Source organism: Onychostoma macrolepis, chromosome 17, assembly GCF_012432095.1.
Source record: "Onychostoma macrolepis isolate SWU-2019 chromosome 17, ASM1243209v1, whole genome shotgun sequence".
NCBI classification, from domain to species: Eukaryota; Metazoa; Chordata; class Actinopteri; order Cypriniformes; family Cyprinidae; genus Onychostoma; species Onychostoma macrolepis.
Window position 1 is genome coordinate 28077668 of NC_081171.1, and position 11490 is coordinate 28089157.

At 35.6% G+C, this 11490-nt stretch overlaps 1 protein-coding gene across 1 annotated transcript in view; it reads right to left on the reverse strand.

Moving 5' to 3' along the window:
* The window catches only part of LOC131523133 (connector enhancer of kinase suppressor of ras 3-like), a 44906-nt gene extending 36570 nt beyond the window's left edge, over positions 1-8336 (reverse strand). The window contains exon 1 of the mRNA XM_058749221.1: positions 7983-8336. Within this exon, the coding sequence (XP_058605204.1) occupies positions 7983-8034 (52 nt within the window). The 5' untranslated portion in view covers positions 8035-8336. The remainder of the gene's footprint in view (positions 1-7982) is intronic.
* Between the last annotated feature and the right edge of the window lie 3154 nt (positions 8337-11490).

An 11490-nucleotide genomic window follows, 5' to 3' on the forward strand; every position in this document is an offset into this window, starting at 1 on the left:
ACTGCTTGTGTTCACATATTTTGATTAGATTGAGTTTAAGGTAATTAGTGGGTCTTCCCTACTTTGCTTCCCATAGTGAGTGCTGCAATTTCTGCTTTTGTTTAATTTTTTCTGCTAGCGCTTGTGAGCACTTCTTTAGAAATGACTGCATGATTTACATATAATGCAGGTGGTTTCACACATTCCACTTGTCTGCACACAGAAAATGTGTGGTTTCTGCCCAGCAGCCATTCAGAGACAGGCCTGTACAAACTGCTCCGTGTTCTCACGCTTGCCAAAATCTCCTCATTAACTCCTTATACAGTAATTGTTGTGGCTGAACAGTGCAGACACCATGAAAGTCAGTCTGAGAGACCTGTAATCAGAAGTAGCTTTGAAAACAAAAAAGGCATCTGTGACTGGGTCTACCCTTACCAAACTCTGCCGCATCGCCTTCTGCCAAACCATAATTACTGAGACAAACCTCCCATGTTACCCCAATATCTTAACAACTACCTTGTCACACCCTTATTTTAGCATAGAACATGTACTGAACCAATGGAAAACATCTCAATTATGAAATTCCTGCATCATTTTTCAACTTGCTGGTTGCAAACAGACCCAATATAGGGTAAAACGTGTAATGAGAGCCAGAAGACAACATAAACCTCAAGGGAATGCGTTGCCCTTTCTTTGGGTGGTTGTGGATCTTCCTGCTGAAAGGAGCTAAAATGCAATAACACATTTTAAAGGAATACTACAGGTTTTTCCCCCCTTACTTCTCCATGGGGAATGACATTATGGATGCTCTGCACTTCTCAAAGGCACAGGAAAATGAGTGATACCAGCCCAAAACAAGAGCTAAATGGCAATTATTATATTGAATAAGACTTTATTTTGCAGTGCAATCATTTTGTACAGTTCTCTCTTCATGCCATTACTTTCTTGCAGCATATCTCGACATATAGACATGCTTTTATTTTGGTGGAAAAGTTTTAGAACGCCTCTCAAAAAGCTGGTGAAATGCTATAACTTCCTATCCTCAAAAATGTTTGCAATGTGAAAATAAAGTCAGTGTACTTTAAAAGCGATCCAAACTCAGCACCTAAAATGTGTTCACTTTGAATGATTTGACAGCTTTGATGGGTGAGGAACAGAAAAGTGATGTTGTTTATGGTCTTCTTGTCCAGGAAGATATCAGTTCTGTCTCTGCAAAGTTCAATTTAATCTCTCAGCTCATGTCATAACCAGCTAAAAAGTAAACTTGCTTACCTTCTTTAGGTTCTATCTGCACAAGATACCAGGATGGGACACGAGTGCATGTGACCACAAGACCTTTCAGTCCATGCTGTTTTCACTTGAACTAAACATTATTTGTAATGCACCTGCCATCTAATAATCACAATACACTTCCAAAGTCTCTGCCTTCAAATTCTGCCAATTTTTGTGTTGTTCTGGCTCTTTAATATGATGTGGAAAATCACTTATAGCCACACATGAACAGATCATTCCTTCCTCTTTACTACTATAGCTTGAAGTGCTTTAGATACTAGTTATTGCATGAAATAAACACAAATGAAAATGAGAAGTGTTGAAAGAAACAGTACAACATACTGAAATGTCTCATGTAATCACTCAATCAGTAATTCAACTGCAGAACGATGTCAATAAAACAGTGTGTCCATCATTTGTGAATTAGCCAGAAAAATAACTCAAGAGAGGATTTTGATAAATCTATACACTGTAATACATATTATTTGAGTCACTCAGTGTTGTCTTTATTAAGTAATTTTTCAAATAAATCAAGTTTTTATTACCATTTAAATTAATTTAAACAAAGAACTGGAGTTAAAACATAATTATGTAATTGAAAAGTATAAATGAAATGAAAACTTTTAATTTGGTATCAGTCTTTCAATGGAAAATAAATTTTGGTGAACACAAACACATGCCACATTATATATCGCCCATACCACCCAGCCCTATAGGTCACAGAAGGTTGAAGACAGTACTACAGTCTGCTATTTTAGCTCTATTCCCAGAAAAATAGACTTGAGACACAACAAAGTAAAAAAGAAAAAAAATGTCTTCATTTACTAATCAATTGTAGTGCATGAATACAGCACTCTAGAGACATATTTAATTTCACTGAAGTTGTGCAAGTTAACTCCTTATACTTAAGTATGAAAATACAGTAAATCAATACGTTGTGAACGTATGAATAGATCCTGAGTGAACACTGAGAGAATGGACAAAGGATATTATGGCTGGTGTCTTTCAAAGCATGTGAATGTTATTGCTGTAGATGAGTCACATCCACCAAGCTGTTCTCAGTGAATGACAGCATGAGCGACTGACTCAACCCTGTGATGCTGTTACTCTCGGATCTCACACAAACACAAACCCCTCTGACTGACGCACATGAGACTGATGTCAAGCATGTACATGCATTTATCGAGATGACATGCTGGACTGGTCTTTTTGCAATATGTACATTCATTTTCCCTAAAAAAAACTTAAACTTAAAATTTAAACTGTTTAAATACAAAGCAAATCATTTTTAACCTTGTCAGGATACAGACATTTGCCTGATCATATGCAAGTATGCAATGAACAAAGACTCAATAAATGAAGGTATGGCTTTTTTTTTTTTACAGCAGTGGCCACATGAAGGCGAGATCAGGATTTCCCATAATGCCCTGATGCAGTTCTGGCTCTTTGTCTGTGCATGCACAGTAACACCCTGCCTCTGTTTACCCAAATGCAGGTGCTGGATGAGGGGTATTATAATGTGACCTTTACACCGTGCAATGGGAGACCCAATTCTTTTGTGATTTTTTTTTTCTTTTTCATGAGCAGCGGAAACACACCAGAGGAAGATAACTACAGCAACTCAGTGCAGTCAACTGAACTAACTTTGTTTGTTTGTTTAGTATAATTGTTATAATACATTAATAGAACATTTATAAAGTTTTGCAAAGACTGAAACCACAAGCAACAATATTTCTATCTCTCACACCATTTGTGCTACGGACATGAATGACAATGCCTTGAAATTGCAGCCGTATTAAAACCCGCAGGACCACTTTGCCATGGGTTCTCTTTTCCTATGGGTTTTTATAATGGGGTTTTGCAATTGTGTCAAACTGATGTGACGTCATTTCAATCCAAATCAGTCAAAAAAAAGAAAGAAAAAAAGCTCATTTGGTGATTGATTCATACTTTCCTTAAAGGTTTTCTCCAGCTGGTAAACACCTTTGAACTACCATTGCTCTGTGGCGAATACATAATAGGTAGGTGTGGCTATATGGCTCTGCCTTCTTTGATGTGGAAATCCCATTCATTTTTTCTATTCATTCGCACATAAAAACAATAACACTGGCAGGCTGATTTATAGTAGAAATTAAAGTTCTAACTGAATGTGACGCCATTTTAAATGTTTAACACTGTAAAGCTGCTGTACAAATAAACGTGATGTGACTTGACTGGAGTGCCGAATTCCAGAGATGGTGCAAACATATCCACAATTGCTATGATCAGATGCTTTCTTAACTGCTATTTTTTCACCACAGTAATTTTTGTAGTGTATTTATTTTGTCATTGAGAGCAGCACATATTTATGTATTCATCTAAATAGTGCTATCAGCAGTAGGGGGCAATGGGATTTTTGCAAACAGTGCACCACTGCTAAGATATTTCCAACTTCTAAACTCTAAGCAAAGAAGAAAAAAGAACTTTGTCGTGAGTATATCAGGGCCTTTTAACCTGGCTGATGTTAAAATTAGTTTAAAAAATTTCATTTTTGCATCCATGCACCAACGTTTTGGTGGAATGGACTTTCAATGTAAGGACCAAAATCGCTCACGTTTCATTAAAATTATCTTAATTTGTGTTTCTAAGATGAACCGAAGTCTTATGGGTGTGTAATAACGTGAGTATATAGTGACAGAATTTTTTTAATGGCATGAAGTTTAAATTTTCCCCATAATAAAGGAACTCTCTAAACAAGAACTGAAGTTGGTCATTCAAATCTAAGTTTGCCCAAAGCTTATTTCTATCCCTTGAACTTGTGTATTTAATAGGCATTCCATTTGTTCCTGAGGATTAGCCTTTTGCCGCAGTGAACCCACAGTGTCCCGTCCAACTTTCTGCCTGGCTAGGCACCCATGGAGGGGCAGTGAACTGTGTGTGATCATGTGTTAACTGAGGTTACATTTCGCCTGTTGCGTTAAGCTGCATGTTTATAGAGATCTCTGCTCTTACGCTGGCACTACAAAGCTACAGTGATCTGGGAGATTCACATTGTGTTGTTCAGTTCTAAATGCAAAAACCAGCAGGCTCACGCCTTGTCAACTCAGTGCTGTTATAAACGGAGCATGGATTCATGCAAATATCAACGGATTTCCAAAGTGGGATCAAAGGTCTTGTGTGGAAAAGTAGAAAGTGTTGGAATGAAAATGTCTGAGAAAGGATCAATGGTATAAAATTCTGTACTGTATTTTTGTCTGCATTGTCTTTAAGAAAAATAAAACAGTTCTATTCTGTACACTACAAAAATACATTCCCGTCAAATTAAAGAAGAGAACAGGAAATTCCAGGCACCTCTTCCATTTAAACTTCAACAGAGAGTCTCCATTAAATATTTACGAGAATCTCATGAAGACACCATATGGTGATACCAAGATCTAAGGGTTCACATATGGTGTTGTGGTTACGTGGATGGAAAACATTAGATTAAAGCATTAATATAGTAGAAAAGCTACACTTGTTGGTTCCACATCACCGGTAGCCTTACCCAACTTATTGTCACCGTTATGTTCAGTTAGTTTCAGTTTCATGGACTTTTAGTTTGTATTCTTTAGTTCCGGTCTGCCTTTGTTTGATTTTTCCCACTTGTCATTTGTTGTCACGGTTTATGATTTGATTATTTATGGTTTCAGATGGTTGTCATTAATTAACCTTGGTTTTGTTAGTTCCTGTTTTGTTTTGTTCCTGTGTTCAGGGTCCGGTCTCGTTTGCGTTACGAGTGTTGTCTACTACCTTCTGTCCTGTTTACCTGTGCGTTATTATTAAAGACTTTCTGTTGGATATTTGATTGTGTATCATGTCTGTCCGTCTGCAACACTTTGTGACACTATCAAATTAGCAAAATGTTCTTTAACAAATATATTCCTGTCATTCAAGTTTACAGATATGGAAATATTTGAAAGAGTCGATGTGCTTTAGAGGGATGTGCTTTTGCAGGTTGGTTAGTAAGGTAACTTTGTGTAGTCTGTGAAAAAGTAGCGAGTAATTGTTACCACACTTTTAGCAACGGAAACCTTTCACAATTTCACCCATCCCCAGGTTAAGATGTTCTTTTCCCCCCAGAATATCTTAAAATATCACTGTCACTGTCATCTATTAGATGTCATGGTTTGGAAAACCATTCATTTTTGAATGAGATCATTGTTAGAAAATTACATCATTAATGATTAACAAAAACAAACACACAAGTTCAGAAACTTTTCTGCAGTTTCTGCATTCTATATTTAGCATATATCATCACAAAATTCTGCAATTGAGATGGGATGCTGGAAAAGTTAGAGACAGGTTTTATGGTATGGTTAGTTTTAGGGATTGGTTAAGAGTAGGTGTTGGATTAATGTTGTACTCTGACGTAATTACAGAAATTAATTACACATGTAATTACATGCAGGTATAGTTTTTAAATATACAGTATGTATAATGTAACAAATGATTAATGTTAACAGCGCTCTTTTAAACAGGTTTGCTTCATTATCGCGTTAACTCTGACAGCCCTGAGTTCAACACGAGAACATTTTCTTAACACACAACTTGAAGTCAGACATGTTTTTCCTCCTCCTTTTGACTGACAGGATATAGTCGTCTCTGATCATCGGCTGTTTTTAATCAGCCAATGTCTGATAAAATGCATCCCTAACTATTATAATATTTTTATTGTGCTTTGCATCATTTAGGTCATTTATAGGTTTTGTAACTCAATCATCTCAGTAGTTTGAGAACTTTTTTTTTGGATGCTTCTGAAGATTTAAAAAAGAATGTAAGGCACCCAGCTGTCCTTCAACAAGTGTGGGAGTAGGACTGAAACATAACTCGTAAGTGTGAAATTATTCACTCCAGTTTCTGCAGAACATTCCATGAATACACTCCAAATCAGAAAAAGTTTTAAAGACTTGACATTCAACTTTTACTGTTTGGTCATGCATGTTCGCATGGAAGAAAGTGTGAGAATGGGAAAACCTGTTCAAATCAACTAGACCATTTTTCAACAGCAGAAGCAAAAATAAATAAATAATAAAAAAAGCTAAAGCTACCAATAGCATAACACGAGGCAAAGTACATGATGCATCTTAGTAAATATAAATTAAATACACCTGGCAGGTAGGCTACTCCTTCCTGGGAAAAACCATTTAATTCAACTGACTCTCGTGAGTACAAAGAAATCCAAAAATAAATAAAACGACACTGAGAGTAAAGAGAAGCCTCCATATGAACTACTACAAACCTTTAAAGCCTTGGGGCATTTCATTCAACAGAAAACGGATGCTCTTGTTCTTTTTTTCTGAATGTTGGCAATGTAGTACAGTTTACACTTCCATAGCACTGTATGTGCTCAAAGGCTATTCCAATTTAATTTAGAGTCATCTGGCATGCATAGCAGTTAAAGACTTAGGCTGGTAACTGAATGTTGTTGGTTCAACCCCTGCAACGGTTGATTCATTAACTGCCACCATTGTGCCCTTAAGCAAGTTATAACTCCAGGATGAACACACTCAATAAGTGTACTGTCAGACAAATTAATGTGTGTTCCTTAAATTAATTAATAAGGGACTCACCACAAGGACATAAAATGGTAACATTAATTGCAAAGTTAAGTTATGATTCATTTAAGTAGTTTTATAGGGAAAAACACAACTTTTTACGGAGGTCTACGGTGCCTAGTCAAATTCAGAAAAATTGCCCATGTAAAAATCTAAAAATACATTTTATTACTTTGAGGACAAAAACAAAAAAAACAAGTAAACAACTGAACTACATTTTTTTTTTTCTATGAATCATATTTAGAGCATGTGCCAACCTTTTAAGACCCACTGATACAAATGCTTTTTATTTGATTTCAACAAAAAAAGAATTATTCTTTGAAAAAAAAAAAAATACTTAGGTCTATGCTTGGGACATCATAGAAAAGCACATATTTCCATATTTCTAAACTGATCTCATGAGAAAACACACACGCATGATTGCTGGCATTTCACATAAGAATACATTTTTGAATAAAATGTTCACCACTAACAACCCAACCCTCAGTAAACCATAAACAGATCGTATGAAAACACGATGATGATGTTAATAATAATAAACATTGTGGAATTTGACTCTATAACTCATGCAATAACAGGTGGTCCTATTCGCATTTGACTCCTGCATTATTACTCTTACATTGATCTTTCCTTCCATTGATTGCACATGTACAAATACCACAACTCTTGAATCTGATTTGCATTCACACTTGGACAAATGTTTCATTCCAGTATAACTGTAATTCACTGCTACACGAGCAAGTTCTTCAACACTGAAGAATAGTCCTTTATGTGTCAATCATCTGCTCTGATGGCAGTGTATAATTATCTTCTAGAAGTGAAAAACGATGAACGGTTTGATAAATCTGTCTTCAACAATCAAGAACTGTGGGTGTAAAGCACTCCCACATAACATGCGTGCATAACAATCAAAAAACACACAATACAGCGGGATGTTCTTTTCATAAGCATGTCTTTTTCTGCCACACGATAGGATCATGCGTTTCTTTAAACATACAAGTTTGTTTTTGTTTGTGCTTAAACATTGTTGACACTAATCTTGGTTTCATCGAAAGTGCAGATAAACAAAACACACCGGCTAACCAGACCGAGAGATGCCATTTATATCCAAACATTTGAAAAGCAGCAAACATATTATGCAGGAACTACAAAACTCACCCCTCATCCAGTCAACAACCTGTGTTGGTGTCCACCTCGTTACTGGATCCATTGCTTAAAACTTCAGTCCAACCTGTTAGAGCTATTCTCAAAAGAGATTAATCATAAAGAAATAATAAAGTACGTAAAGCACCAGAGTGTGATCGGCACTGTGCAATAAGATCATTCTTTCAGTTTGTGCTCTAGAAATCCAGAAGTAAGCACGGCTCTCGAGATATCTCCATTTACACCAGCCGATTCTCTCGCACGGACTGCGCGATCAGGATAAACTCACGAGGACAAGAGCTCATCTGTAAGCACATGTATCAGATTTCAGTGTGTGAACCTCCCTTCAGCCCCACGGAGGAGGAGCAACGAGGAGCTCCGCTGCTACCGAGCCGCCCACTGTTATTACTCCTGTCTTCCGAGTTTGCGTTTATAAATATAACCTTTTAGTTAATAATTAGCTTTCAAATTAGGAATGCGAGTCATTATCGGAGGAAAGGAATGTATACGGGAGATTCCATTGTAAAGTACCAAACTTATTCAAATGTTTTACAAACAGATTTGTTCAAATACAAACAAATGGACACTTGTTATTAAATGTTTCTGGGGAAATACTTTTTTTCGTTCCTTTAAATGTTATTTATTATATTATTTAAGACACAATTAAAATGAAACTTGTCCCACTTTATATTCGATGTCTTTGCTACAGAGCCGGTTCTAGACATTAGGAGCCCACCACCAATAAAAAGCACTTGAGACAAATATGATTCCTAACCTTTTGATTTATACAACATTTAACATTAAATTTTGTATATTTTTACTTATACAGTACAGAAATGTGGAAACATTGCTATTTTAAATGTTTTTGAAAGAAGTCTCTTATGCTCATCAAGCGTGAATTTAGCCTATTTGATCAAAAATACAGAAAAAAACATTAATATTGTGAAATATTAACTTAAAATAATGGTTTTCTATTTTACTATACTTTCAAATATAGGCCTATTTCTGTGATGCAAAGCTGAATTTTCATCAGCCATTGCTCCAGTCTTCAGTGTCACATGATCATAAATCATTCTAATATGCTGATTTATTATGTTAGAAACAGTGCTTAATGTTTATTTTATAACCTGTGATACTTTTTCATGATTTTTTGATTATTAAAAATATGTTTAAATATATATATATATATATATATATATATATATAAATCTTTTATAACAATATAAGTCTTTACTATCACTTTTAAAAAAAAATCTATTTAACACATCCTTGCTGAATATTACTTTTTTTTCTGATCAAATAAATGCAGGGTTGATGAGCATAAGAAATTTCTTTCAAAAACATTAGAAATAGGGCCCAAACTTTTGACTAGTATATGTACATATTAATCAAACTTTATCTAAGGTAATCTCTTTTTTTGTTTGATGAAGATGTTGTTGTTATTATTTTGCTGTTTTATTTAATTTAATCGCAGTTCCAGAATACCACTTCAGTAGCTAAGTGCTTTTATCATTTTTTGATAATCCCCTAGCTGGGCATGGGCAGGATTTCCCCGTCCCATTTAATCAATATTGACTACAGATAGGCTATTGTCATATTATTAATATCAATAATATGATATTATGTATTGCATTGTTAAATATTACATATATAGCCTACAGTATATATATATATATATATATATATAGCCTATATACACACACACACACACACACACACACAAATCAAGTGGATCAGAAAGACACGGTCGCTACTAAGCAGGAAAAAAAGTTATTTAGTTAGTTGAAACTGAAATTACAAGTGTTAGAGCAGAAATCCTAATCATCAGCCAAATTTAGAGCATGACGTCAATGTTTTTGAACCATTAAAAAAATGTTCTAGTGTGTTTGCTTTTTAATTTTGGATACAAACTTCTCTGCTTTTACTTTTTGTAGCTATTTTGCTATAGTCAGCCCCCGATGCGATGCCATTCATTGTACGCGCAAATTCAAAGCATCGCTTCTTGTCGCTTCAACGGCGCTCGCGCTCTTTCAAACTCGTAATAAAGCTGTTAATTATCTTTCCAGGAATCACGCTGATCTACAGAACAAGTCTATGTTTAGAATACGTTGCAATCACTCCAAAACAGATGACAGCTCACACACCTGCATTCAGTGGCGGTTCTACATTGAATTACTCTCCGGACGAGACCCCCTCTGAGCCCCCCCCATCCGAGAAAAAAAAACATTTGTAGGTTTTTTTGCAAAAAATTTTGCACAAACAGCCATGTTTTACTATAACAATATAATTGTAAGACAAGCTTATATTTCTTCACAAATCCTTCAACAAAACATTTGAAAAACACAATTCTGCACAAAACAGTAGAAGTTATCAGAACTTAAATAAATATACTCTATACATAATAAACACTCTGTGTTTATTTGGCACTGGACAATCAACAGATTTCCCCCAACACTGTCACTTACGACCAGAAGTCAAGACTAAACCAATTCGCCTCCACATAATCGTTTTGTATTACCTATTTATTTTATTAGACATTTAACACAATTCAGAAAAAACAAAAACGTGCAAATTATAGGCCTGTGTTTTAATATTATGAATGAAATGTGCGTTATTTGGAAGAAAGCCCACTTGTCCCACTAATGGAGCGGACAAGGAGGGCCACGCCCCCCTTTCCACTTCTCACACAGCTTCTGTGCACGGCACCTTCTCAGCAAGCGGGGGCGCCAATTTGCAGATGAGTGACAATTCAGCTATAGGCCTATCCAATGAACAATGAGGCTAGTATTTCTGCCCGTCTTGACTGGTGGACTAGCATATAGGGGATGTTACATTTATGGAGGCCCCTCCTCAAAGCCAGAGGGCCCCTAGGCAATTGCCTGCTCTGTTCTCAAAGTGTCTCACTTATCAAAGTTTGATAACATCAAATAATAATAATCTTTTGGTGCACTACATATTGCAGATAGACAATACATAATTTGTATTGCAGAACACTTTTGGTGCTATTGTGATGGGATACTGGTAAGGACATGTTTTATGGTTAGGTTGAGTTGATTAAGACAGGGCCAATAGTGTAATTTGATGTAATTACAGAAATGAATTACAAATGCAAATTACATTCAGGTATTTTATATATATATATATGTATGTGTGTGTGTGTGTGTGTACAATGCGTGTTCACAATAAGTGTATTGGATCACATGATTCATTTAAATGTTAGTACATAGTAGTGACACTTAATATAAAATGGGTAAAAAAAATCAAGATATATCTGAAAAAATCTCTAGTATCAGTTGTTTTAAGATGCCCCTTAGACATGTTGCTGTTTAATGCAATGTAGGTATTCAAAGCCTTTGCACTATTCACTGATTGTATCATGTTAACTGTAACCAACAGTCATATGACACACGTTTCACACCATCAAATGTTGCTTCACTGATGGGAATCTCTTAGACAAACTGTTGACTAGAGCTACTTTTTGATTCACTTATAAAAAGTGCAGACTTCAGTTTTATGATGTCTG